We start from the raw sequence: 27,506 nt of genomic DNA on the forward strand, positions 1-27,506 counted from the left end.
CCCCCCCCCCCCCATGAGCCATTACCTGGTCGCCCTCAACCCCCTTAGTTGAATCTGTTCTCTCCTCCACATGCCCCCTGCACAGGCATGATGCCCCTTGACTGTAGCCTTGCGGGCCCTCGTGTGAGCTGACCTCCTACCACCTAGTCTCTCTGCTAAGCCATCTGCTCCTTAAGTGTGGGTGTGTGGCAGGGGCAGGGACAGGGGCAGGGCAGGGGGGCTTGGATCTGATTCCTCTGGTTCCCCATAGAATGTAACACAGTCTACCCCTGCCCTCCCCATCAGAAAGTATTTGGAATGTGTTTGTTGACTGACCAGCTGACTGGCTGGCTAGAGGCGCATGGCCTGGAAGTCGGGTTTGGGCAGGCTTGGGGCATCTGGAAATCCCACTGCCTTGATTAGAGGAGGCTGTGGGCCCTGAGGGGCTCCGTGGAGCTTTAGGGTGTGGGGGCATTTGGCTCGGGGTTGCTGTACTGGGGGGGGGCGGGGGGCGGGCCTTGCAAGGATCCTTCTTCCTCCAGGCAGCCTCTGGCAGTGACCACGTCAGGATGTCCCCGCAGTGGCCGGTCAGTCACAGACCTCATTGAGTCCTGCTTTACCTCCCCATGACCTCTCTCTCCGCCCTCTCTCCCTCTCCCCGGCAGGGTATGCGCCTGTCACTGGCATGTGCCACCCGTTGAGAAGCTGTACCCTCAACCACGAGGACGGCTTCTCCTCGGCCTTCGTGGTGGCTCACGAGACCGGCCACGTGTAAGTGGCGCCGGGAGGGCGGGCTGTGCGGGGAGCTCCGAGGGGTTCTGCGGGTGTGGGAGGCTTTATCCCAGATCGGGCCCCCGTCCCAGTGTCCCGCAAGATGCCAGAGAAGCTGCCCACGCACTGAGGCCCAGCCCTGATGGGAATGGAGCCCAGGGGCCCAAATGGCAATTCTGGGCCTGCGTTGGGTCCAAGCCCCCAAATCCCAGGGCCACGGAAAACCAGACGTGGCCCTGTCTTTGGGCAGGTGGATGCACTATCCCGTCATAGGAGGTGGTCTGTTCTCTGGACGGTCTCTCTCCCTCGTCCCATGCACAACTCAAGGCCCTTCTGAGAGCTGTCCTGGCCCACACTGGTGCTCGGTGCACATCGGGGCGCTGGTCTGAGCCCATCTTCAACAGGTGCACAGAGGCTCAGGCCTCAGGCCAGGCTGGTGGTTTGCTTGCTTGATCCTTGGGCCTGGATTTTGTTGGGAGCATATCTGTTCATGCGACCAACATTTCTTGAGCACCCACTGTGTGCCAGGCCCCGTTGTAGGGATGGACTGCGGTGGAGACTAGGCCAGAGAAGCTACGTTCCGGGAGAAAGCAGATAAGCCACTGACATCTAGCGTGTCCTCTGGTAATGTGCCCATGCTACAGTCATGCCTCCTGGCATCGTCTGCCCAGGGGGCAGAGCTGAGGGACGCACTCCTGGCCCGGCCCCTCCCCAGGGCACACGCGGAGGGAGGACTGTGTGCTGCAGGTGAAGGGCCTGGGGAGCAGGGGAGTGGGCCAGCCCAGAGGGGTTCTGCCCTCCGCTGTCTGCCGTGCCCCTCTCCACACCGGCCCTGTCAGCACAGAGACCATGTGGACTTCATCCCAGCTCTTCCCCTCACCGGGCGGTGACCCCTTGTCTCCCGGGCCTCAGTTTCCTCCTCTGCAGCATGGAGGCTGGCACCCGGGGTACCCCTGAGGTCTCTTCCTGCCCATGGTTCCACATATTTTAGAGCTGGGAGTTTGTCTTCCTGTACGTGGGAGGCAGGGGGGTCCACTCTTCCCAAAGCAGAGACCTCTCCCTGTGGAGAGCCAAGGTCAGCACCAGAGGTCCCTGTGTCTGTCTAGTGGTCAAGGCCAGACACAGCCACCTGGGAGTACTTGAGAATTTAGAACCTCTGGGCTTTGGCATTAAGTACTAATTATAAAAAGAACCAAGCTTTTAAATTTAGACTATCATCATGGTAGGTGTGTACCAGGCACAGAGCTCCGTGCTAAAGTACTACGGGGTCTCGGAGAAGCTTAAGTAAGCCACTCGGTAAATGAGGTTGAGCTGAACCAAATGAAGACCGGGTCCTTGTACTTGAAGGCCTTGGGTCTGGCGAAGAGACAGCACATCGTGGCATGTGAGGTGTTAATGGTGGGGCAGGTGGCCGCCACCGTGGGAGGTCAGCCCTCAGTCAGGGTGGCCAGGGAGGGTGTCTGGGGTCGGAGTGGGCCTTGAACTGGCCATGGAAGCCGTGAGGGCAGGGTGGGGTTTGAGGAGGGGGCAGGAGGGCAGAATGAGTCCAGCCCCACTGGGGAGCAGGGGGGACCCTCAGCTTCCGTCCAGTTTGAAGCTTGGTCAGGGCATGGTCTCCCACTGCTGTTGCACCTGCCTGTTTTCCCGGGGACAGGCTCCCTGGCATGACTCAGGATTCCCGTCTTTCCCCCCCCCCCCCCCCCCCCGACACCCTCTAGGCTCGGCATGGAGCATGACGGTCAGGGGAATGGCTGTGCAGACGAGACCAGCCTGGGCAGCGTCATGGCACCCCTGGTGCAGGCTGCCTTCCACCGCTTCCACTGGTCCCGCTGCAGCAAAGTGGAGCTGAGCCGCTACCTCCCGTAGGTCACCTCCACCTCCGGGCTGGGGACTGGGGAGCATGCAGCCTGCCCTTCATCCGCCCCCCCCCCACCCCCACCCCAGCCATCTCCCTCCCTGTGCCTCCCTGCCCCCGACACACGCTCAGTTCCCAGGTCATCAGGGGCCCAGGACAAGCTTTAGACTCAGGAGCTCAAGGCCAAGAATGGGTACAGAGAGGATTTGGTGGGGGGGGGCAGGTGTGGGCAAAGACACTGTCACCCACCTCAGGCGGCAGCTGGCCAGGGCCCCGAGTACGTCCCGTGTAGCGGCCTGACTTTTCTTCCCTCGGTGCAATGGGCCCTCAGATGGTCCAGAGACCAAGCCTTCCTCCCTGGAAGACACCGCTCCTAGCAGAGGGCAGCAATGATGGATTCCTGCAGGCCTTCTTTGCTCCTTAAACCCCCACCTCCAGGAAAGGAGAGCTGGGGAGCGCCGGCCTCAGCCTGGCTCACCTCCTTGTCTCCACCGGCAGCTCCTACGACTGCCTCCTCGATGACCCCTTTGCGCCCGCCTGGCCCCAGCCCCCGGAGCTGCCGGGCATTGACTACTCGATGGACGAGCAGTGCCGCTTTGACTTCGGCTCTGGATACCATACCTGCTCTGCGGTGAGTTCCCACCAGCCTCTGACTGCTGGAGAATCAGGGCCGTGTCCGTCTGTGACCCAGGCTGGTCCTGCACAGAACATCTTCCTCCCTCCTGGCCAGGTAGCCTGGTGATGGGCCCACAGGCTCTGGGCCGGCTACCTGGCGGGGGGGGGGGGGGGGGGATCCAGGGCGACCGGCCCCTGGCCCCGCCACCTTCTGCTACATAACTTCCCCACCCAGTCCCACCTTTGGGGGCAGCTGTGTGCAGTGGCTGGGGGATGCTTTACTCCTGGGAAAGATGGAACATAGTAGAACAGAGCGGCAGGTGACTGGTGGGATCCTGGCTGGGCTGGGTTATCAGGGAGCTTATCTGCCAGGCAGTTCCTGTGTCACGTCAGCCACTGGGCTCTCGCCTGATGGAGGAATAGTTGCCTCTGTCTGCTCTTCAGGGATTTGGTAGGATGATTTGGGCTGATTCGTCACCCTTGTGAAATTCTCCTGTGTGGCCCGCCACATAACTCTTCTCCAGGCGGTGAATTGCATGCCCCCCCCACCACACCCCATGCCCAGGAGACACATATAAGGGGGCATAGCCCTTCCTTACCCTGCAGGACAGGGCGAGGGAGAGCCTGGCCCTGGGGATCAGCTAGAGCCACCCAGGAAAGAACGGAGCAGCTGCTAACCAGCGTCCAGGCAGAGGCTCAGAGAAGGGGACATCCCAGGGCAGGGGTCTTTCTGAGGGGTCAGGCCTTGGTGACTCCAGCGCCTCAAACCTCCCATCCGAATGCAGCCCCCTCCTCAGCTCTGCAGGCCCAGGAGGCTCCGTGTCTGTCCAGGCCACACTGGGACACATGCTCTCTGAGCTGGGGGTGGAGAGGGGTTTCAATGCTCAGGGCTGTATCTGGAGGACACTGGTCCGGCTGGCAGGGGGATGATAGGAGAGAAAAAAAACTGGGCTCTCCTGGACAATGGGAAGCAGGAGATTACCAACATCTGGCACAGCCTGGCGAGACTAGAGGATGCTGGGAGTCCTGTCCTTGTCTGGGTGCCTTGGGGTCCCGGCTGGACTGGCAGCCCCTTGAAGCCCCGATAGGCACTGGGCTCAGGGGACGTCGGCAGGCCCAAGCCTCCCTCGAGCCTCAGACCCTCGAAACCCTAGTCCCTGCCCAGTGTCACAGTGGCTTCTGCAAAGGCAAGGAGGGAGGCCTGGGGGGACGACAAGGGATGTGGGCTGTGGCCTGCCCCTTCTCGGTGCCCCGCTGGAGGGAAGAGGGGTCACCGGAGGCCATGGCACTTGGAGTGGGGTCCAGTTTGAGGGTGTGGGCCCTCCTGCCTCCTTCACAGCGCTGTGGCCCCAGCGTCCACCGCACCACTCCTCTCCATCACTGCCCTTTGCCCCCTGGACAACTTGTCAGAGCCTGAGGGCCAGTGTAGCCGGTGACCCCTGTCCCCTTACCGCGCAGTTCCAGACCTTCGAGCCCTGCAAACAGCTGTGGTGCAGCCATCCTGACAACCCGTACTTCTGCAAGACCAAGAAAGGGCCCCCACTGGACGGGACAGAGTGTGCCCCTGGCCAGGTACCTGCGTTCCCGGGGCTGCAGCAGGAGTGTGCAGGTCCCAGGGGAGCCCCTGCCCCCCAGACGTGTGGCTGCGTGTGTGTGTGTGTGCGTGGAGCCCCCCAGGAACTCATAGGTACACCCTCTCTCTCACACCACAGTCGCTTGCTTCACAGAGTTTGGCATCATCTCATCGCCCATGTGGCAGGAAGCCTTTCCCCCATTTTACAGATGAGAAGAGTGAGGCCCAGGCAGGCAAAGGAAGGGATGAAGGGAAGACTCCAGGTGTCCTGCCCGCCCCCGTCCCCGGCCCACCATGCTGGTTCTCCCACATGCGTGTTGCCTCCCCTGCTCCAGACCTGCCCTTTCACATGTGTTTGCCCTCTTGAACAGGTGTGGGTGCCAGGGCATCATTTGTATGGGGAACTTATGGCCGGGTCTAAGAGCCTGAGGGGTTCTAAAATCCACTTCTGCTATATTGCTGGCCCTTCTCTGATTTCTGTGGTGACCTTGGGCCATTCATTGAACTTCGGGTCCTGCTGACCCCTGACCAAGTGGCCTTTCCACTCCTTGGGTTGTTCTGAATCACTGAGTCACGCTGGAGCAAAGCAGAGAGCTGGGAAGTGCTAAGAGAGGCTCCAGGGTTATTACTCAGCCACAGGACCCGCCCCCCTAGCCTGCCCTCTGCCCTCTGCCCTCACGAGGCTCTGCCCGCTCACATCACATGTGGAGGGCTTGCCTCCTCACAGATGGATGGGGCTTCCCACGGCTATGCATGGCCCAGTGGGCTCCACACCTGGCGGGTTCTTACCCCGGAGACTCGGTACACTGGCTCCTGGTATTTCCACAGTTCCAGGTCCTTCCGTCACAATTGCATGTGACAGTCAATCCGTGGCTCTCAGTTCTGGCTGCAGATTGGAACCATCTGGGGAGCTTTAAAAGTCCCCACCTCTAGAACAGGGAACGACTGCAGGTGGGCACGGAGATCTCTTTGGGGTGATGGAAATGTTCTCAAATTGGACGTGGTGGCGGTTGCACAACGCTGTCGATTGTGAAGCATTGTTGACTTGCACACTTGACCGGAGAGACTTTTTGTAGTATGTAAGGTATACTATTGCTGCTGTAAAAACTCCCCACTCCTAGAGATTCTGACTCCGTTGGTCTGGGGTGAAGTCAAAGCATCTGGAGGTGTTTTTTTTTTTAATGTTTATTTATCCTTTGAGAGACAGAGTGCATGCACATGAGCAGGGGAGGGGCAGAGAGAGGGAGACACAGAATCTGAAGCAGGTTCCAGACTCTGATCTGTCAGCACAGAGCCCAGTGCAGGGTTCGAACTCATGAACCGTGAGATCATGACCTGAGCTGAAGTTGGACGCTTAACCACCTGAGCCACCCAAGCACCCCAAGGCATCTGGAGTCTTAAAAGCTCCCCAGGTGACTCTAAGGCTGAGAGCCACTCTGTTATCTCTTTAAAAAGACCCCAGGAGCTTTGCTGTACTTCGTACATGTTGCCCTGCAGGAGAAGGGGAGGGGGTTACTTTGGTCGAGCCCACCTTTGTGCCTGGCCCTGAGCTAAGGCCTTTGTGGGTATTACTGCCTTTAGTTCTTAGAACAGTCCCATTTAACAGATGAGTAGACTGAGGCTCAGCAAGGTGAAGTTATGCCAAAGCCCCACATAGCTAGTAATGGCTGAGCTGGGGTTCCAGCCCAGGCCTCTCAGACTCCATTCGTATACCGCCTCCATTTGTGCATGGATGGACCTCCCCGTGGGGCTGGCTTGCCTCCCACTAATACACCGGCCTGTGGCCTCTGGGTGGTGATTTTGAGACACAGAGCCAAGATCTACTCTAGATTAACATGGTGAGACTGTGTCTTCTCTCCCCTATTAGCTCTTTTTTTTCTCCGGGGGTGATAAACCAAATAATTGCATAATTATTACTGTCATTAGCAATACTCTCTGCCATTTTTGGAGGGCTGTGTGTGTCCGGCATTACCTCCTTGGAGGTTCACGGCAGCCCTGGGGGCAGGTGCTGTTATCCACAGTGGACACCAGAGGAATAGGCTCAGGAAGTGGAGCCCTTTGCCGGAGGTCACTTGGCTTGCGGTGTGGGTGGGATTCTGTCACCCTTGGGGCTCGTACTCTTAATGTCCCTTTCTCTGGGCTCACCTGTGGCACCCACCAGCTGTGCCATGTGCGCAGTCGGGCACCCTTCCTAGCAGGCTAGGCAGCGGGGGGGGCGGGGTGCCCAGGGTAACCTCATTCCCTCTGCTCCATCCCAGTGGTGCTTCAAAGGTCACTGCATCTGGAAGTCGCCGGAGCAGACTTACGGCCAGGATGGAGGCTGGAGCTCCTGGACCAAGTTCGGGTCATGTTCACGGTCATGCGGGGGTGGCGTTCGATCCCGGAGCCGGAGCTGTGACAATCCCCCGTGAGTGCTCTTGGCTGAGGTGGGCAGGGCAGGGGACGCCCTCCCTCCCTAGGCCTGAGGAGGGGCTGGGTGAGGAAGGCACCGAGGGGCAGGACACTAGAGAGAAGGACCCTGCAGGTGCCTGTATCCTGATGGTGGGGACCCAAAATTGTTTGGGGGGGGGCCACATCACTTCCACCCGGGCCCGACATCTCCCATCAGGCTGAGATTAGGTCTGAACCAGTGATTCTCAGACTCTCACGTGCAGAAGACTCTGGGTGGGCCCAAAGATTCCCCCAGTTTCATGAGCCTGCCCGTGACTCGGATCCTCTGGCTAAGCTTTGCGAAAACACTGATCTAAATGCTCAGTAGCCATGTTTGTTTTCTACCCCAGGAAGCAAAACTTGACATCAATTCCTGCCTTTCACTGTCCCAGTAAATCCAACATTCTGGGGGACCGGTCTGTTTCTCCCCTTTTGCCCCTCTATGGGGATCCCTCCCATGGTTTTGGAACTTCCGAGGGCCAGCTGGCCATGGCCTGCCTCTCCCAGGCTGCTCAGAACAGCCTCGGGTGAGATGAGGGCTGGCGGTGTGGGTCACACGCGGCCGTGTGGGTCAGCGGGCTCTGGGGACCAGGGACGCCGAGACTCCGCTGAACAGCAGGCCCCCTGGATGCTGTGGCTCAGTGTTGGCCACCCTCCCTCGCATCCTCAGGAGGGGTCCTTCACACTCGGCCGTTTACCTCCAGGGATGGGAAGCTCACTACCGCCCAGAGGAGCCTATTCCTGTGTCAGACGGTTGTGCTGACCTTTTGCAAACAGGAGCCGAACGGCCCGCCCCATAACTTCCACCCGTCGGTGGGGGGAGAGCCAGGGTTGGAGCAGGGCCCTGTGGCGCCCACTCTGAGTAAAACACCTTCCAGGTGGATGGTTACCCCCTCCATCAGAGCTGCCCTCTTTCAAACTCTGCTGTGATAAGAACTATTTTTATTTTACGAGGCTTAAGTGAAAGAATTCAGCGCTGTGCCCAGCCCAGATTAAGCACTAACGGATGACAGCTGCTGTTACAATTATTACCGTGTATCGAGCACTTGCTCCGTGCCAGGTAGAAGGCTGAGCGCTTGGGTGCACGAACCCCTGTGACGCCCCAGCGTCCGGGAGCGGAGCCGCGGTCACCTATGCCTGGACGCTTGGCATCCGTAACGCTACCCAGTCCTTTTAACATGATGGCAGAGAGTACAGAGTACGTCATAGGCCATTTCTTATTTATTCCTCACCGACATACCAGGAGGTAGGTGGCCGAAGAGGTATCCGGGTCCCACCTTTAAAGAGGAAATTAAGGCTCAGCGGGACGAAGTGACTTGCCCAAGATTTGCACAGGCGGGACGTGGGGTTAGACCTAGCCAGGCCTTCTCATTCGGGACCCAAGTCTGTTTTTACCACTCCTTAGTTTATTAGGACGCGAAGCAGGTGCAGATGGGAACTCGCGGGGGCACCTTGGGAGGGAGTGCCCCCGTGGTATGTCAGGCCGTGAGTCATGGTTCGAAGGGTACACAGAGATAAATGAGACTGGTTTCTCTTCCAGCCCGATTGGAGAGGGTTGCTCATCCCTGGCTCCGTGCTTCTCAGCTCCCCCACCGCCCCTCGTGCCAACACACAGGGGAACAGGTGGCATATGCCTCAGGGGTGGAGCGAGAAGAATCTGGAAGGGCTCTGAGCATGGCAGCCCCCACCACGAGCAGCCCTCTAGTTTACGTTCGAGCAGCTGCTTTATGTTCCCCTAGAAGGCCGAGCTGCCCCTGGGGGCCACGCGGGAAGCCTGGCCCTCCCCAGCCTTCCCCCGGCAAGGTCACCGGGTCTCTCTGCCTGCCCCAGCCCAGCCTACGGAGGCCGCCTGTGCTCAGGGCCCATGTTCCAGTACCAGGTGTGCAACAGCGAGGAGTGCCCGGGGCCCCACGAGGACTTCCGGGCCCAGCAGTGTGCGAGGCGCAACTCTTATTACATCCACCGGGACGCCAAGCACAGCTGGATCCCCTACGAGCCAGAAGATGGTGAGTGGGCACCCCCCCCATCCGCCATGTCCTTGGGCATCTGCTAGGTGGGCCTCCCGTGCCTGGGGCCACCAGTGGAGGTGGAGGGATGGTGGAGGACAGTCGGCAGCCTGGCCGCCTTTGTGCAGGCCCTTGTCTTTGGGCCACCGTCCTCCTTAAAGCCATCCCTGATGTGTAGGCTTATGAGGACTGTTCCCTGGCAGGGAAACGATCTGGAACCGGGGCATGTCTTTTCTTTTCTTTTTTTTTTTTTTAAGTTTATTTATTTTTGAGAGAGAGAAAAAGTAAGGGGGTGAGGAGGGGCAGAGAGAGGGAAAGAGAGAATCCCAAGTGGGCTGCATGCTGTCAGTGTGGAGCCCGACGTGGGGCTCAAACCCACAAACCGTGAGATCATGACCTGAGCCGAAGTCGGGCGCTCAACTGACTGAACCCACCCCCACCCCCCCAGGTGCCCTTTGAACCAGGGACATTTCACTCAGAGGTGCTGTTGTGGCTGACAGCAGTGTTGGCTGTTGGGGTTGGTGCCTCTCACACGGGTCCCTTACCTGTACGGGAAGGCTCTATACAGGTACAGGTGCCCTGGCTTTGCTGAGAGCCCCCATCCCATTAGATACCATAGTTTTAGGTTTTACTGACTGTGCTACTGTTTCAGCAGCTAATGAAAATGATTGAAGAGGCACACAGATGGGAGCCTGTGGCCAGGGATCCTCATACGGAATCCCTCCAGACTGCTCTGGGACAGACGCAGGCCAGTGCCTGTCTGCTTTGGAGCCTTTCCACTGACGGCTCTTATAGCGGCAGCAAGATACCAGTGAAGGGGTGGGATTCACGGCCTCTTAGAGCCTTTATGCTGGAAGGACCCTTAACTGTCCTCTGTGTTCACCTCCCCTGCCAGCCTGTCCATGGTCTTTTGATGGACAGATGCTCACCCCCCACCACACAGCCCTCAGCCTCCAATGGCACCGACTAGAGCAGCCTTTCCTCTCCTGAGCCCAGGGCTGCCTCTTTTAGCCCCTGTTCCAAAGTATTAATTGCAGGGCAATTCAGCTGACATTTAGAATGACAGTCTTCAGATTAGAAGGGACATTAGAGGCCTCTCCATTGCCCACCGGTGCACAGACCTCTCCAGAATATGATCGCAGAGAGCATTTTCCCTCTGCTTTGAATTCCTCCCATTCTGGGGAGCTCGCCACTGTCTGCTGGCTTCCATGGCTGCCTGCCTGCCTGGGGCGTACTGGTCAGGGTCCTACCTGTGTGTGAAGTTCAAAGTGGTATTGGATGCTGTGGCTCTGAACTTGAGCCCTGAGTACTGGGGCAAGATGTATCCTAGGAGCCCGGGGACAAGGGGCGGGAGCCATTTGGTTGCTGAGAAGTTTGGCTAAGGGGGTGGCTCGCTTTGAAAGCCTTGCAGATCCATTCAGATCCAAACAAGCCTCTAGAAGAAGGGGCTTCAAGGCCCATGGGGCAGCTGGGCTTTGGGCTTTCCCAGGACTTTTAGACAAATTCCAGAAAGTTAGCTAAGCCCCAACTTCCCTTTTTCTAAGAAACACAGCAAGTGTTTATATGTTACGTTTTTTGGAACCTTCTTTTTAAGGACATCAATAGCCCAGATGGGAAAGAGAACAATTAATTGTTAGAACTAGGAAGGGCCTCCTTTCCGCTCTCACTGCAACTTTGTTTTATAAACCCAAACCCAGCCTACTGCCCTGCTTTACTCTCACAGGGTGTCCTAATGTTTGCAACCATGTTGAGATACACTGTTATACATGAGACTGCTGAAGTGTATGTAGAGGTCAGTGTGGGACTCAAGCCAGACTGCCTTGTTTAGAATCCTGGAGTTGGTTCTCAGTATGTGGCTGTGTGGCCTTGGGCAACTTTCTTAACCTCTCTGGTCCTTGGTCTCCTCCTCTAGAATGCTAGAACTTGCTTCCTAGAACTTACTGAAAAGTTTAAATGAGTTAAGTCCCACAAAAAATTTGAGGTTGTGCATCAAGAGTGTGTAGGGGCACCCGGCTGACTCAGTCAGTAGAGCACGTGACTGTTGATCTCGGGATCGTGAGTTCAAGCCCCACATTGGACGTGGAGCCTACTTAAAAAAAAAAAAAAAAAAAAAAGTATGTAAAGGTTTTGGAAGCATTTGGTACATGGTAAGCATTTACTATATATTGGCTTATTATTATGGCCATTACTATTATTTTATCACTTGATTTTATTTAGCATCCTGATGTGGCATTTTATTGATCAGGGATAATAAATAAGGAACGGAGACTCCGAGAGGTCAGCTGATTTGCCCAGGGTCACTAGGCTCATAGGTGACATGGCAGGGATTGTAAGTCCCAGCTCCATACTCAGTGCTCCCCCGCCACTGCCCAGAGCTGGCCCAGGAGCTTCCCGCTTGGGACATGTGCTGATGTCCTTCTGGGCCAGCCCGCTTTCTCCGAGCACAGCTAGGAATGCAGCACGGTCCCTTTCTCCACAGATGCCCAGAAGTGTGAGCTGATCTGCCAGTCGGAGGACACAGGGGATGTGGTCTTCATGAACCAGGTGGTCCACGACGGGACCCGCTGCAGCTACCGGGACCCATACAGCGTGTGTGCCCGCGGCGAATGTGTGGTGGGTTCCCTCCTCCGGGCCACCCACCTGCTGCCTGCCTGGGGAGACCGGAGGGCTATACTGCCCGCTTCTCCTGGGCCCTAGGGAGACAGGCATCTCTTCGCCTTCGCCACCCATGACACCCTTGGTCCTCAACATAACCCTGGGATCCTAGAAGGGGGTTATTGCCCGGCCCATTCGAGGGAAGAAGAATGGCCAGGTTTAAGACCTGCCCGTGTCACACGGCGAGTTTATGGCAGTGACGTGTCCAGGAATGCCCCTGGGTTCAGGGTCAACTCGTGGGGCCTGGGGACTGGGGAGGGAACCAGGGGCTGCCGGCCTGGGGTGGGGGGTGGGGGTGGGGAGCACGGGAGCCTTATCCTCTGACCCCCCCCCCCCTGGCGTCAGCCCGTTGGCTGTGACAAGGAGGTGGGGTCCATGAAGGCAGATGACAAGTGCGGTGTCTGTGGTGGCGACAACTCTCACTGCAGGACCGTGAAGGGGACACTGGGCAAGGCCTCCAAGAAGGCAGGTGAGAGGCTGGGGCTGGGAGATGACCAGGAGTGGCTGGGGTTCTGGCCCAGCAGGGGCCCTTGAGCCCGAGTCCCTTGGGCAAGCCATCCCTCCTCTGCTGGGCCACGGTTCAGGGCGGGGGAGGGGAGAAGGCACCCAGAGCCTGCCTCCAGACCTTCCCGGGCTGCCCCAGGCCACTGAGTCAGAAGCTGCAGCTGGCCGCAGCCTCTTCCAGTGAGCGCTGCCTGCATTCGGGCCCAGGACTTCAGAAGCATTTTTCTGCTGGCCAGTGCGCTGTGATAAGAACTCAGCCATCTCTTTGGCCCTGGGGCTATTGTGGGAGTGAGAGCTCAGACACGTCTGAGGATGTGGCCCAGACTGGACTGGAATTTTTTTTCCCTCTCTCCCCTCTCTCTCCATTTTTTGGTCAACTTGTGGTGCCTCCTTTCAACTCCTGGTACCTTGAGTTCCTTGACTTCCCTCCCTACCTTCCATCTGACCACACTTGGCTGTTGAAAAGGGCCAGATGTTAGTTCTTTACACTCTAGGAAGAATTAGATCCATTTCCCCTTTGGGACTGTCATAGTTTTGCCTCATCTCTCCTTGTGGGGAGAAAGTTGGTGGCTTCGAGAGGGGTTTGTTTCCAGGCCTGGGATTGGGAGGGCCATGGGGCCCAGGGCAGCCGTGATGGTGGCTCAAGGTATGAGAAGAAAGGGGTGGGGGGGGAACATCAGGAGAGAAAAGTAGGCTCAAGAAAGTGGAAAATTGTAGCAACAAAGTGTCTGCATACTCTCCCCCCCCCCCCCACCACAGCCCTTAGAGTTTTTAGGGCATTTTAAGCCATAGCATCTCATTTGAACCTCTCGGCACCTTGTGGGCAAGGGTCCCCCCTTCCTATTGTACAGATGAGGAAACAGGTTCTTGGGCACGTGCAGGGGGAGGGGGTGACGGGGTGTGCTGGGCAGTGGGGCCACCAGCTCAAGATGCTCACGGTTTTTCCGGATCCTGCTCTGTGGCAGGAGCTCTCAAACTGGTCCAGATCCCGGCGGGTGCCAGGCACATCCAGATTGAGGAGCTGGAGAAGGTTCCCCACCACATTGGTGAGTACGGGGAGCTGGGAGGGCAGAGGAGAGTAGTCTAGTGCAGGGAACCCTTAGAAACATTTTTTTTAAACTTAGGCTAAGTAGACAACCCGTTCCGTGCTTCGAATGTCAGAAGGTGTGAATGGGGATCCAGTGAAGATTCCCCCTCCCACGTCTGCCCTCCAGGATCAGTTTCTTCCCCAGGGGCAGCCACGGTCCATCTGTTGTACGCAAAAGAAAACCGTTTTCATAGAATGTGTCAGTCAACTTTTGCTTGTCTAACATCCCATCCCCAAACTTTATGGTTTCTAACAAGTGTTTGTGTTAGCTCATGGTTCTGTGGGCCATGAGTTTGGGCTGGGCCCAGCTGGAGCTACTTCTGCTCCTGTGCCTGGACTCAACTCGTGCGAATGCAGCATCTGGTGGGGCTGTAGGTGTTGTTGGTACTGGCTGTCAGCTGGGGTGACGGGGGTGACAGGGCCGTGTCCCTGGCAGGCTAACCTGGGATTATTCATGTGGTCTGTCACATGGTCCTCAGTGGGGGCAAGAGCAGGCAAGCCCCAGCGTGCAAACACTTTCCAGGTCTCTACTTGTGTCATGCTTTGTAGCATCCCGTCGGCCCAAGCAGGTGTCATGGCCAAGCCCAGACTCAAGCTGTAGAAACAGACGATCTCTTGGTGGGAAGTACGGTAGAGTCCCAGTGCAAAGAGGCCTGCGCATAGGAAGAGGAGGAATTTGCAGCCAGTCTGACACACGGACCCTTAAATCCTTCTTATCTGATGACACATAAACACAGTCACTTAGGCACTACTTATGAGAGTTATACAACTCTAAAGCCAAGAGAGATGAAAAATTCTGGCCCCCAAAGAAATCGACAGAATTCAAATTGAGAACATTAACGTAAGGGGAGAGATTTTTGTGCTTACTTGTTTGCTTTGTTCTGTTTGTGCTGAAACCAAGTCGGTGGTTAAGAAATGAACATGTCCAGGGCGGGCAAATCCGTGGGCATAAGAGAGTAGCTTAGTGGTGGTCAGGGGCCGGTGGGAGCATCTGCAAATGGGCGTGATGAAGGGTCTTGGAATCGGGCAGTGGTCCGGTAGTCAGTGAATTGCACACTTGCAAAGGCTGAGTGCGTGTACCTGAATTACATCTCAATTGAAAACACGTAAGCATGGTTTGGAGCAGGGTCCCAGGGGCAGGCAGACAGAAGGATGCTTCCCTGACACTGGGGAGTGGCTGCATCCTCCCGCACTTGTCTGTTCAGACCCCTCACAGAGGGCATGGGTGCCATGGCGTCGCCGGGCCTTACTTAGCATGTCCCAGAGGCCCCTCGAGTCGACTGTGCTCGCCAGGCCGCACCGCATGTCACCACCTCTTCATGGACGTGAATGCAAAACGTAACATCTCTGGGCAGGCTCATGTATTCCAAAAATGCCGATAGTCGTGTTTTTAGATTACCATCACCATGACAGAAAACGTGTGAAAGCCTCCTGGGAAACTTGCACCCCCTGCAGAATACGCCCTATAACCTGCTCCGGAAGGCGCCTGAGAGGGTGTAGTGCAAATAGACAAGAAGCACAGGGGGAAACTGAGGTCCACAGTGGATTGTGGGCCCTCTGTGTACCCTGATTCCCCCACGCGGTGAGCCAGTCTGCGCCAGGCTCTCCTGTCTCCCAGCCCCGGGCCCTTGCCGACAGCCCCACTCTGCATGGGTATGAGTCAGGAGGGCTTGGCTTGGCCAGCTCCCTGCCCACTTGCCTGTCTGGCTCCGTGGGATTGTGCCAGAACAGGGGCCAGGGGAGGGGAGGGGAGGGGGCAAGGAGAGAAGGGCCGCTGACTCCAGAAGAGGGAGGAGCTTGCAGACGCTCCTCCTGCTACACCCCTACGGATGATTCAGACGATTCCATAATACTAGCAGCCCCTGGGGCCTCCCCAGCTAGCCCTCCCACTCCTCCCAGCCCCCACCCCTGTCTGTGGACGTCTAGCTCCTCTGTCTGCTGGCAGCGAGGAGTGCTCCGTGGAGGCTGCAGCCGGGCTTCCGTGGGGGTCGGGGCAGAGGCTTCTAGAACCCAGGGCAGGTTCAGTGTGGGCACGCTCGCCCGTGAGTTCCCTGGAGGGTTAGAACTCCCAGGAGCTGGGCGGGGAGGGAAGTGGGACGGAAACCTGACATTGGCACGCACTGTGCGATTGCACAGTTGTGAGGTATGCGGCAAGCCCGCCGTGGAAATGTGCAAGCTGCACGTATTGAGAGTGAGCGTGTGTCTGTGCACGTGCCTGACAGGGTATGTGCGTGCTCTCTGGAGACATCCAGGACAGGTGGCCGTCTTGGCAGTGAAAGCCAAGGCCCCGTCCAAGCTCGTTAGACTCTCCTGGAATTTGGGGGCTTTGATTCTTTGAAAGGAAGTCAAGGGAAGAGAACCATGCTGTAAATATCTACCATGTGCCAGGCCTTGAGCTGGCACTTGTCATCCATTACCTTACGTAGGCCTCGGGACAGTCCACGGACACTCCTCCCTAGCCCTGAAAGTTCTAGATGGCATCTCCTTCCAACAGAAGGCTGTCTCATCTACATTGAAAATCTGTTGTTTGTAGTGACCTTCGTGAATTATCTTAGCTGGATCTCCTGGAAGACTTGCTGCAGTTTTGACATCAGCACCTGCTGCTTCCTTCACCTTGTGCTTTTATGGCTTCTTTTCTCCAACCTCTGCTATCTTCGAACTTTTGTCTGCAGCTTCCTCGCTCTCTTCCTCTTCCTCTCTCAGCCTCCATAGAACTGAAGAGAGTTAGGGCCTTGCTCCGCGTTAGGCTTTGGCTTAAGGGAATGTTGTGGCTGGTTTGATCTTGTTTTTTTTGTTTTTTTTTTTTTAATTTTTTTTCAATGTTTATCTATTTTTTAGAGAAAGAGAGACAGAGCGCGAATGGGGGAGGGGCAGAGAGAGAGGGAGACACACAATCCGAAGCAGGCTCCAGGCTCTGAGCTGTCAGCACAGAGCCTGACACGGGGCTCGAACTGCAAGATCATGACCTGAGCCGAAGTTGGCTGTTTAACCGACTGAGCGCCGCCGCCCCCCCCCACCCCGCCCCAGGCCCCCCTGGAGTAGCACTTTCAATTTCCTTCAAGAACTTTTCCTTTGCCTTCCCAACTTGGCTGACCGTTCGGCACAAGAGGCCTGGCTTTTCGCCCATCTTGGCTTTTGACATGCCTTCTGCACTAAGCTTAATCATTTCTAGCTTTAGATTTAAAGTGAGAAACATGTGACTCTTCCTTTCCCTTGGACGCTTAAAGGCCATTGCAGGGTCATTAACTGACTTGATTTCAATAGTGTTGTGTCTGCGGGAACAGAGAGGCCCGAGGAGAGGGACAGAGATCGTCGATTGGGGAGCAATCCGAACACACACATGTATCCGTTACGTTTACTGTCTTTTTTTTTTTTAATTTTTTTAAAAATGTTTTTATTTATTTTTGAGACAGACAGAGACAGAGCATGAGCGGGGAAGGGGCAGAGAGAGAGGGAGATACAGAATCGGAAGCAGTCTCCAGGCTCCGAGCTGTCAGCACAGAGCCCGACGCGGGCCTCGAACTCACAGACTGTGAGATCACGACCTGAGCTGAAGTCGGACGCTTAACCGACTGAGCCACCCAGGCGCCCCAAGTGTGCTGTCTTAAATAAGTGGGGTTCATGGTGTCCCCGAACATTTGCAATAGTGACATCAAAGATCACTGGTCACAGGGCACCGTGACAAATTTAATAATCGTGAAAAAGTTGGAAATACTGCGAGAATTTCCAAACTGTGACCCAGAGACCCAAAGTGAGCAAATGCTGTCAGAAAAAAGGCACCAATAGACTCGCTCGGCGCAGGGCTGCTGCAGATCCTCCGTTTGTAAACAATGCAGACTCTGTGAAGCACGATGAAGGGAAGCACAGTGAAACGAGGCTGGGGTATGCTCAGGGTCCAGAGTGGGGTCAGCGGTAGGGCCGGGACTCAGAGGTTCACGCAGCCCACCGGAGGGTGTACAGCCAGGGCTGGGGACGGCGGCTGCTGAGAGGGTAGCAGACAGAGCCGTGGGGAGACTTGAGGCCGGGCCCGGCTCTGGCTCCAGGTCTGGTGATTCTGGGGGCAGAGAGGGATCAGGCATCGAGAGATGAGGGGCATCTCTCCTCTCGCTCAGCAGGGAGGCCGGTCCTCCAGACGGCTGGGCCACCAGTGCCCTGTGTGTCCAGGAGACACCTTTGCCCCTCGCGGGTCTCTAGGTCCCTATCTGGGGCAATAACAGTACCAAGCTTGGGATGTGTGTGAGGATTCCGCCAAGGCGGGCGCCAGAGTGCTCTGAATCGTTGGCTCTCATGGTCTCGTCATTACCCTGGATGGTTTTTGTCGGCACCAGGTGGGGACGCCCCAGGGCTCCAGAGCCTTTGCTCCCCCGCCTGGGCTGAGGGGCTCGGGTCCGAGGCTGCAGCCCTTCACCAGCCTGCTCCAGGGCGGCCAAGGCTGTGACGCAGGGGCCTCTGCCAGGCCGTCTGCACCTGCACACCTCCCACCCAGCTGCCACCCGACACCTTTCGATAACAAGTTACAGGTTACTCACTCAGCGGGACTTTAAGGGGTGGACATTTACAGGTGTTTCTAAGACTCGCTCTGTGCCAGGCCCCAAGGACACCAAGACGGAGGAGATACACTGACAGGCTGTGGGGGAGACAGGCACCAGTGCTAACACTCGGGCCCTGTTCTGATGGCAGTCATAGTGCCTCCCATTTATTGAATGCCAGCTGCATGCCACGCACTCTGCCTAGTTCTTTACATCTATGGACTCCTTTAATTGTCCCAAGGACCCCATAGTGGATAGGTGGGAGGGGGGTACTGCGATTATCCTCATGCGGCCGCAGCCCTATGAGCTACGGATGATTAGCATTCCCATTTTACAGATGGCGAAACTGAGGCAGCACAGGGCGGCTAAGTAACTTCCCCAGATCAATCTGGTGCCAGGGCCTGTGTTTTTAGCCTCGTGCTCTGCTGTAGAAGGGAGGGCAAGTCCCCGAGGACTGGGCAATCAAAGAAGGCTTCCTGGGGGCGCCTGGGTGACTTAGTTGATTCAGCGTCTGACTCTTGGTTTCGGCTCAGGTCGTGATCTCTCGTGGGTTCGAGCCCCGCATCGGGCTCTGTGCTGACAGCATGGAGCCTGCTTGGGATTCTCTGTCTCCCTTTCTCTCTGCCCCTACCCCACGTTCTCCCTTTCTCTTTTAAAAATAATTGGGGCGCCTGGGTGGCGCAGTCGGTTAAGCGTCCGACTTCAGCCAGGTCACGATCTCGCGGTCCGGGAGTTCGAGCCCCGCGTCAGGCTCTGGGCTGATGGCTCGGAGCCTGGAGCCTGTTTCCGATTCTGTGTCTCCCTCTCTCTCTGCCCCTCCCCCGTTCATGCTCTGTCTCTCTCTGTCCCCAAAATAAATAAACGTTGAAAAAAAATTTTTTTAAATAAAAAAATACATACATAAAAGGAAAACTTACTTTTTTTTTTTTTTAAAGAAAAGAAGCCTTCCTGGAGGAGGGGAACATTGTGCTGAGCCTTCCATAGGAGTGAAGATTGGTCAGACAGGAAGAAGGGAAGAAGGTGGGAGGAATGGGTGTGCCAGGGTCTAGAGGCAGGGGTGCTGCGTGCAGCCGGTGCAGTGACTCATCTGACTGAGGAAGGTTCTGGTGGAAAGGGGTGACAGGTCATAGGGAGCCCCAGGGGATCCACTAGGAAGGTCTCGAAGCCCCAGAAGGAGGTCTGGCTAGTGTTCCTGTGGAGGGGAATAGAAATCTGTGTGACCCTCTCCCCATGGCCAGCGGTGAAGAACCAGGTCACAGGCAGCTTCATCCTCAACCCCAAGGGCAAGGAAGCAATGAGCCGGACCTTTACTGCAATGGGCCTGGAGTGGGAGTATGTGGTGGAGGACGCCAAGGAAAGCCTCAAGACCAGTGGGCCCCTGCCCGAAGCCATCGCCGTCCTGGTGAGCCCCCACCCTGTACGGTGGCCCCTGCCCACCCCCTTGCTGCCCCAGCCCAGTCTCCCCAGTCTTCACTGTTGAGCCAGCGCAGCCCCGTCGGAAGCAGTGTTGCAGTGTCTTTAGCAGCCTGGCCAAGGCCAAGGCTTAGATGCCCTCTGTGCACAAAGGCTGGCAGGACGCACATGAGGAGGGAGAAAGAAATGGTTGTCTTGCTATGAGAGGGAGTCTGTTCTCCGTCACGCAGCGTCAGAAACAGGGCCTGGGAATGAGAGGAGGCACCTGCGTTGGTTCCCCCTGTTGCCCTGGCGTCATCCAATGTCCGCTTGCATTATGGCATTGCCCGCAAGTGACTGGGGGGTGCCAGCTCACGCTGCCAGCCTCCGGAGAGGGGGATGCGGTCACTGTCCTTGCTGGGGTCCACCTCTTCCCACACCCCCTCTTCCTAGGCCATAGACCGGGGCTTATGGAGCAGGGATTATTAATGCAAGAGCTCAGACCAGGAGGGGCTTTGTCTATGGTGCTCCTGACACTGGCTGATTCATGCCAGGGAGAGCTTGGACAGGCTTCTTTCCTGGTGCGACCGTCACTAGTCGGGGAGGTCCTAGAGGGCAGGGTCTGAAGCCTATTGGTGTCAGTGTATTATTTCACTCTGCATGTATTTTCTATTCACCTTATATGTACTGGCCACCCATACACCTATGCCAATGATTGAGGGTACCGAGACCCATTCAATGGGCAAAGAATAATCTCTTCACCTAATGGTGCTGGGACAACTGGATAGCCACATGTAAAAGGATGAAGTTGAACCCCTACCTCACTCCGTATACAACAAGCTCAAACTAGATCAAATATCCAAGTAAGAGAGCTAAAACCATAGAACTCTTAGAGAAAATGGAGGGGGGAATCTCCTGACCTTGCATCTTATGATACCAGAAGCATGAGCAACGAAAGAAAAATAGGTAAACTGGTCTTCATGGAAATTGAGGACCTTCGTTACATTGGAAAGACATCGTGAAGACAGTGAGAAGACAAGCTGAGCAGAATGGGAGAAGGTATTTGCAACCATATATCTGATCAGAGGCTTACAGACCATCTTATATCTGATCAGAGTCCTATAGACCTGGCCATACCAGAGTCAGGTAGCGCAGATGCCCTGGTAAGCAAGACAGACCAGCAGACACGGTCCCTGTCCTCGTGAGGACTTATGTCTGGGAGAAAAATGATCCCAGGTGAGCACGCAGGCTGTTCCTGCTGCTTAGCCTGAGTTTGCTGCGTGGCTGCTGGTCTGAATGGTCTCCCAGGCCGTGCTCGGTGCTGACCCCACATCCTTTCCTTTGACCCCCTCCTCCCTGTCCCCCCCATGCTGGCCCTGCTTCTCTGCTCTCCAGTCCTGTGCCACCTGCTCTGTCTCCCCTCAGGTGCTCCCCCCAGCTGAGGGTGGCCCCCGCAGCAGCCTGGCCTACAAGTACATCATCCATGAAGACTTGCTGCCCCTTATTGGGAGCAACAACGTGCTCCTGGAGGAGACGGACACCTACGAGTGGGCGCTCAAGAGCTGGGCCCCCTGCACCAAGGCCTGCGGAGGAGGTACGGGCCTGCCCAGCCATCTGGCTGCCTCGTGGGGCAGCCCAGGGCTTTGCAGGGGAAGAGTAGGAGTGGCTGGGGGCCAACACTATCTCCACCTGATGTGTCCATAGCTCGTGCCTCCGTTTCCCCTTAAAGATCTCTCGGGTGTGGCACCTGCCTGGCCAGAGCCTTGGGGATGGGGCTGGGAGTGGGGGAGCAGCACCGGGGCAAGGCCTGCACCCTGTAAGGGCTCCCCCGCTATGCGGGCAGGCAGCCGTGCAGAGCCAGGCGCCTCCCCCACCCCAGCCCCTGCACCGCTGGCACGACATCAGGGACACATGAGATGCGCTGGCCAAGGAAGGCTTCTTCAGAAGGAGACTTGGGCAAGAGGGGTGCAAAGGCACAGGGGAGGCACGGGCTCTCCAGAGCGTGCCGTCCCTGAGACCCAGCGGAGCGGCGGGGGCCTGGCGGGATGTGGCCCAAGTCAGCCTGTCCTCCCCCCCAGGGATCCAGTTCACCAAATACGGCTGCCGGCGCCGGCGAGACCACCACATGGTCCAGCGGCACCTGTGTGACCACAGGAAGAGGCCCAAGCCCATCCGCCGGCGCTGCAACCAGCACCCGTGTGCCCAGCCTGCGTGAGTGTCCGGGGACGGCCAGGAGCCTGACCCCTTCCCATGGGCGTCACTGACTCTCTCGTAGCCCTGGGCCGGGGAGGAGGGGCTGCTTCCTCTGGCCCTGAGTGTCCAGGGTCACGGCCCCTGCACCCGGGACTCCCTGAGCAGAGCAGCCCACACACCGGACTCCGTCCGCGGCCAGTGCTGGCCGCATCCGCCCCCGCCTGTCCCCCTGTGGGGTTTGCGGATTAACTTCCGCTCCCAGGAGAAGGACAACGCTTCCTTTGTTCTGCCCCTTCCAGCATTCTTTTACAGATGGGGAAACAGAGGCCCACTTCGGGGACACAGCTTTCCCTCGATGATCCGAGGGGACGTTGAGGTGAAGTCGATCTCAGTGCTTCTAGACGCCGGGGCATAGGCCAGGATGCTGTCCGGCGGCCCCCACCCATAGTCTAGCCCCTGAGTGGGTTCCCCGACCTGAGGAGGAGACAGGCTCATTTGGGCACAAGATCATGTTCTTGGGCTTATTTGGAGGGGGCTTCGTGGAGGAGAAGAGCTATGACTTTTCGGGAAGTCGAGGTGTGGCCTTGAGCCCATCACAGAGATGGCCCCAGCGCCTCTCCGGCCCCAGGCAGAGCGCCCAGTCCACTTTCCTGCCTCCCCAGGAATCTTCTGGGGTCCGAGCCGTCTAACTCGGCCTGGCTGGTTCACGGCAGCTCTGCTCCCTGAGGCTGGGGGGACCTCAGGGCCAGGACAGGAGCTGGGGATCAGTGCAGAGTCCACCGTGGCCTCTCCGTGCCTGGCCCAGGCGGGATCCCCTGCCCCTCAGTGCTCCACGCTCCCCCTTCACACGGCATGCCGGCCACTGTCTCCGCCAACGTCTGTGGCCACAGAGCACGCGGCGCTGACTCGGCTGTGGTCCTGGGCACGTCACCGCCCGCCCCCCTCCCCCCGCCCCCAGCTTCTCATCTGTAAAATGCCAAACGAAGTTTGGGGCCTTTTTTGTCTTTTAAAGGAAGGGGTTGGCCGAAAGAGCCCTCATTCGCTACAAGATGTCTCAGGAACCTGAGAGGGGAGTGGGTTGTGGCCGCCCCTCCCGCCACCCCAGCAGAGCCATTTTCGTCTTTGTCTAATTCATCCAGTGGTATCTGCTTACGGTGCTCTTGGAAGCTGCTCCGTGGCCAAAAGACGGTGGGAGACCACCGGCTTAGCTGATCGGCACCAAAACTCTGCAGGTGCTGACGGCGACAGTAACAGTGCCTGTCTTTATTACATGCCTACTGCATGCGTGCACTCTGCCAAGTGCTTTTAAGTACACACGTCCTTTAACTGTCCCAAGAGCCCCAGGGGCGGGGGTTCAACTCTACCAGCCTTGAATCTCGTGCTGTATCTCAGCACCTAGGACAGTACCTGCCCCCACTCCAATGTTTATGAAGTGCTGAAAAGAATTCTGATGTTCACAACTTGCCTGCGGACATGCACGGTGCCAGATGTAAAGGTGCATCATACCCGTGCATTTTTCAGATGAGGAAGCAGAGGAGATCATAGGTGACCCCCCTTACGGCAGCTGCAGAGCCCGTGGACGGTTGTCTTGGCTCCCAGCATTCTGAAGCTCAGACCCACTTGCCAGCCCCTGCCCGCAGCGATTCAGGGGGTGGGAGGGACCCTGGGAGGAAGCGTCCCCATAGTCCCGCCTCTCCTTCACCTTGTGCTTTGTCTGTCTCTAGGTGGGTGATGGAAGAGTGGGGTGCCTGCAGCCGGAGCTGTGGGAAACTGGGGGTGCAGACCCGGGGGGTTCAGTGCCTGCTGCCCCTCTCCAACGGGACCCACAAGGCCATGCCGGCCAAGGCCTGCCCTGGGGATCGGCCCGAGGCCCGGCGGCCCTGCCTCCGCGTGCCCTGCCCAGCCCAGTGGCGCACGGGAGCCTGGTCCCAGGTGAGTTGTTCTCAGAGGGTGGGAGGGGCTGAGCCAGTGGCCACCTTCTCTGGGGAGTCCAGGGAAAAGGTGGGTCGGGGTAGGGAGCTACTAAGAGATGTGGTGCTCCCTGCTGGCAGAGAGTCTCCGCCTGAATTTCCCTCCCCACCTCTGATCTGATCTGATCTGAATTTTCTCAAAACTGAGTCCAAGAGCTCCTATGTGTGCTGGGCCATGGGCCTGGGCTAGGCCTTTATATTCATTCACTATGTGCTCTGACCTAGAACTGGGTCAGAACTAGGAGGCATGGGTTAAGACCCCTGTGATACAGGTGAGCAAACTGAAGCACTTTCTTGCATTCAAGAAATATTTACCAAATGCCAACTACGTGCCAGGCACGCTGTGCTAGGAATGCCTGGAATCCGTCACCGACTTGTCCTCATGCAACTTACAGTCCAATGAGAGAGACCTAAACCAGTAACAGAAGCATTTACAGATGGCGGTTGGAGCTGTGCGGAAGTAAATGGGGGTAATGTATCTGGGAGGACCTCCCTGAGGAGGTGACGTTTGTGTTGAGACTTGAAGGCTGAGCCACAGGAAGACCCTTGCCGTGTTCCAGAAACCAAAGGAGAGTGGGACTGGAGCTGAATGGAAGGGACAGGATGACAGAGAGGCAGGCAGGGATCAGTCCTGCAGAGCTTTGTGAAAAGTCAGAATGTATTCCAAGTGGGGCTTCTAGGTGGCTCAGTCAGTTAAGCATCTGAGTCTTGATTTCGGCTCAGGTCATGATCTCACAGTGAGTTTGAGCCCTGCGTCGCTCTGTGCTGACAGCAGGGAGCCTGCTCAGGATTCTGTCTGTCTCTCTCTGCCCCTCCTCTGCTTGTGCTCTCTCGAAATAAATAAGGACAAACTTGAAAAAGAATGTATTCTACGAGCAGTGAGAAGCTGTTGAAGGGTTTTAATGCAGATGCTCCAAGCCCTGATTCCAGGTTTAAAGGTCACCTAGCAGCTCTGTAGAAAGTTCACTGTTGGGAGGCCAGGGTAGGAAAGAGGAGATAATAAGAAGGCTGTGAAATAGCCAGTCCAAGTGCTCCTGCCTGGGCCCTCGAAGTGGCCACAGGGAAATTTTTGTCTTGAGTTTTCTCTAAAAAATTCATTTGAAGGATGCCTGGGTGGCTCAGTCGGTTAAGCGTCCAACTTTGGCTCAGGTCATGATCTCAAGGTTTGTGGGTTCAAGCCCCGCGTCGGGCTCTGGGCTGACAGCTCGGAGCCTGGAACCTGCTTTGGATTCTGTGTCTCCCTCTCTCTCTCTGCCCCTCCCCTGCTCTCTCTCTCTCTCTCTCTCTCTCTCTCTCTCAAAAATAAATAAACATTAAAACAATTTAAAAAAAATTTTTTTAATGTTTATTTTTGAGACAGAGGAACACAGAGTGCGAGTGGAGGAAGGGCAGAGAGAGAGGGAGACACAGAATCTGAGACAGGCTCCAGGCTCTGCGCTGTCAGCACAGAGCCTGATGCGGGGCTCGAACCCACAAACCGTGAGATCATGACCTGGGCCGAAGTCAGACGCTTAACCGACTGAGCCACCCAGGCACCCCTAAAAATTTTTTTAATAAAAAATTCATTTGCTGTGACCCTTGAAGGCATTATGCTAAGTGAAATCAGCCAGACACAAAATGATAAATGCTGTATGATTCCACTTACCAAAAGTGGTCAGGTTTATAGAGACAGAAAGAAGGGTAGTGGGTGCTTGGGGCTGGAGGAGAGGGCATGGGGAGTCCGTGCTTAATGGGGACAGGGTTTCAGCTTAGGAAGAAGGAGAAAGTTCTGGACGTGGAGGTGGTGATGGTTGTACAACATTGTGAATGTACTTAATGTCACTGAACTATGCACTTAAAAATGGTTAAAATAGGGGCGCCTGGGTGGCTCAGTCGGTTAAGCGTCCGACTTCGGCTCAGGTCATGATCTCACGGTTCATGAGTTCGAGCCCCGCGTGGGGCTCTGTGCTGACAGCTCAGAGCCTGGAGCTGCTTTGGATTCTGTGTCTCCTTCTCTTTCTGCCCCTCCCCTACTCTCCCTGTCTCTGTCTCTGTCTCTGTCTCTGTGTCTCTCTCTCTCTCTCAAAAATAAGTAAATATTTTAAAAATATCAAAAAAAATCATGGTCTGGTCATACAATAAAAGCTTGAAGTATACTTACCAATGTGGATAAACCTCAGAGAAATAGGTAAGAAAAAACACTGAAATATGAAGGCAGATCACTTCCAATGAGATACCATGCACATAAAGTTTAAAGAGGCACAACAGGGGCGCCTGGGTGGCGCAGTCGGCTAAGCGTCCGACCTCAGCCAGGTCACGATCTCGCGCTCCGTGAGTTCGAGCCCCGCGTCGGGCTCTGGGCTGACGGCTTGGAGCCTGGAGCCTGTTTCCGATGCTGTGTCTCCCTCTCTCTCTGCCCCTCGCCCGTTCGTGCTCTGTCTCTCTCTGTCCCAAAAATAAATAAACGTTGATTTTGTTTTCTTCTCCTCAACACACAGCTTTATTTGTTTGAATGTAAAACAGAAGACCGCTGGCCCACAGAGGGCCCTTAGGTAACACTGGCAGTGAGGTGACAGGTGGTGGAAGACTGTTGCCCCTGTGAGACCGACAGAGCGTTCAGGAGCTGTTGGCATTATTCATCCTTGGGGGAGGAGCCATCCAGTCCCACGGTTTGTGTGGCCCTTAACGTTCATGCCTCCCTCGGGCCCAGCAGGAGAAGTACATTTCTGGGGCCTCTCCCCCGTCCTGTGGCCTGGTCACACAGTGCAGCCTTGCTTTTGGGGAGCCCCCGCCACCAGCCCCCGTCTCTCAGAGGAGGTGAGGTCTGGGGGTGACGTGCGCAGCAGGCCCTGCCTCCGGGTCCTTTGTGCCCACACCTCTCCCTTTTGGGGAAGAAGATGCTTTTTTTTTTTTTTATGTTTTATTTATTTTTTTTTTTTGGGCCCCAGGGGGGAAGGGGGGGGGGGGGCACAGAGAGAGAGAGAGAGAGAATCTGAAGCAGGTTCCAGGCTCTGAGCTGTCAGCACAGAGCCCACGCGGGGCTCGAACCCACGAACCTTGAGATCATGACCTGAGCCGAAGTCAGATGCTTAACTGACTAAGCCACCCAGGCACCCCAGGAGACACTTTTTTTTAAAGTTTACTTATTTATTTTGAGAGAGAGAGAGAGAGAGAGTGCATGAGCTGGGGAGGAGCAGAGAGAAAGGGAGAGAGAGAAAATCCTAAGCAGCAGTTTCCATGCTGTCAGCGGAGTGCCCGACACGGGGCTCAAACCCATGAACCGTGAGATCATGTGTGACCTGAGCCGAAATCAAGCGTCAGACGCTTAACCGACTGAGCCACCCAGGTGCCCCAGAAGACACTTGTGAACATGCCTCTGCCAGCTGAGTTTTGGTATGTTGAGGCACAGAGTCACCGAGTCAGAGCTAAAGGGGTTCATAGCGACCCTGTCACCCAGGTCTCTCAGTTTAGCAAGTGTCACAATCCGGGTCCTTACATCCCATTATTAAAAAAAGAAAATTTTAATGTTTATTTATTTTTGAGAGCGAGAGAGAGACAGAGTGTGAGGGGGGAGGGGCAGAGAGAGAGGGAGACACAGAATCCGAAGCAGGCTCCGGGCTCCGAGCTGTCAGCACACAGCCCATGCGGGGCTTGAACTCACGGACCGTGAGATCATGACCTGAACTGAAGACGGACGACCAACCGACTGAGCCACCCAGGCGCCCCCGCTTACATCCCATTATTAAGATATCATCGGGGCGCCTGGGTGGCGCAGTCGGTTTAGCGTCCGACTTCAGCCAGGTCACGATCTCGCGGTCCGGGAGTTCGAGCCCCGTGTCAGGCTCTGGGCTGATGGCTCAGAGCCTGGAGCCTATTTCCGATTCTGTGTCTCCCTCTCTCTCTGCCCCTCCCCCGTTCATGCTCTGTCTCTCTCTGTCCCCCAAAAAATAAATAAACGTTGAAAAAAA

The 27,506-nt window shown here is 56.5% G+C and overlaps 1 protein-coding gene across 1 annotated transcript in view; it reads left to right on the forward strand.

The window, feature by feature from the left end:
* Window positions 1-27,506, forward strand: part of ADAMTS14 (ADAM metallopeptidase with thrombospondin type 1 motif 14) — an 81,517-nt gene that overhangs the window by 49,577 nt on the left and 4,434 nt on the right. Inside the window, exons 7-19 of the mRNA XM_040485059.1 lie at window positions 645-750; window positions 2,469-2,612; window positions 3,104-3,236; window positions 4,679-4,792; window positions 7,052-7,200; window positions 9,054-9,229; window positions 11,709-11,842; window positions 12,230-12,353; window positions 13,354-13,434; window positions 19,243-19,406; window positions 20,822-20,990; window positions 21,475-21,607; window positions 23,314-23,679. Of these exons, the coding sequence (XP_040340993.1) occupies window positions 645-750; window positions 2,469-2,612; window positions 3,104-3,236; window positions 4,679-4,792; window positions 7,052-7,200; window positions 9,054-9,229; window positions 11,709-11,842; window positions 12,230-12,353; window positions 13,354-13,434; window positions 19,243-19,406; window positions 20,822-20,990; window positions 21,475-21,607; window positions 23,314-23,679 (1,993 nt within the window). The remainder of the gene's footprint in view (window positions 1-644; window positions 751-2,468; window positions 2,613-3,103; window positions 3,237-4,678; window positions 4,793-7,051; window positions 7,201-9,053; window positions 9,230-11,708; window positions 11,843-12,229; window positions 12,354-13,353; window positions 13,435-19,242; window positions 19,407-20,821; window positions 20,991-21,474; window positions 21,608-23,313; window positions 23,680-27,506) is intronic.

This window comes from Herpailurus yagouaroundi, unplaced genomic scaffold (assembly GCF_014898765.1).
Source record: "Herpailurus yagouaroundi ecotype Mexico unplaced genomic scaffold, PumYag 163, whole genome shotgun sequence".
In the NCBI taxonomy this organism is placed as follows: Eukaryota; Metazoa; Chordata; class Mammalia; order Carnivora; family Felidae; genus Herpailurus; species Herpailurus yagouaroundi.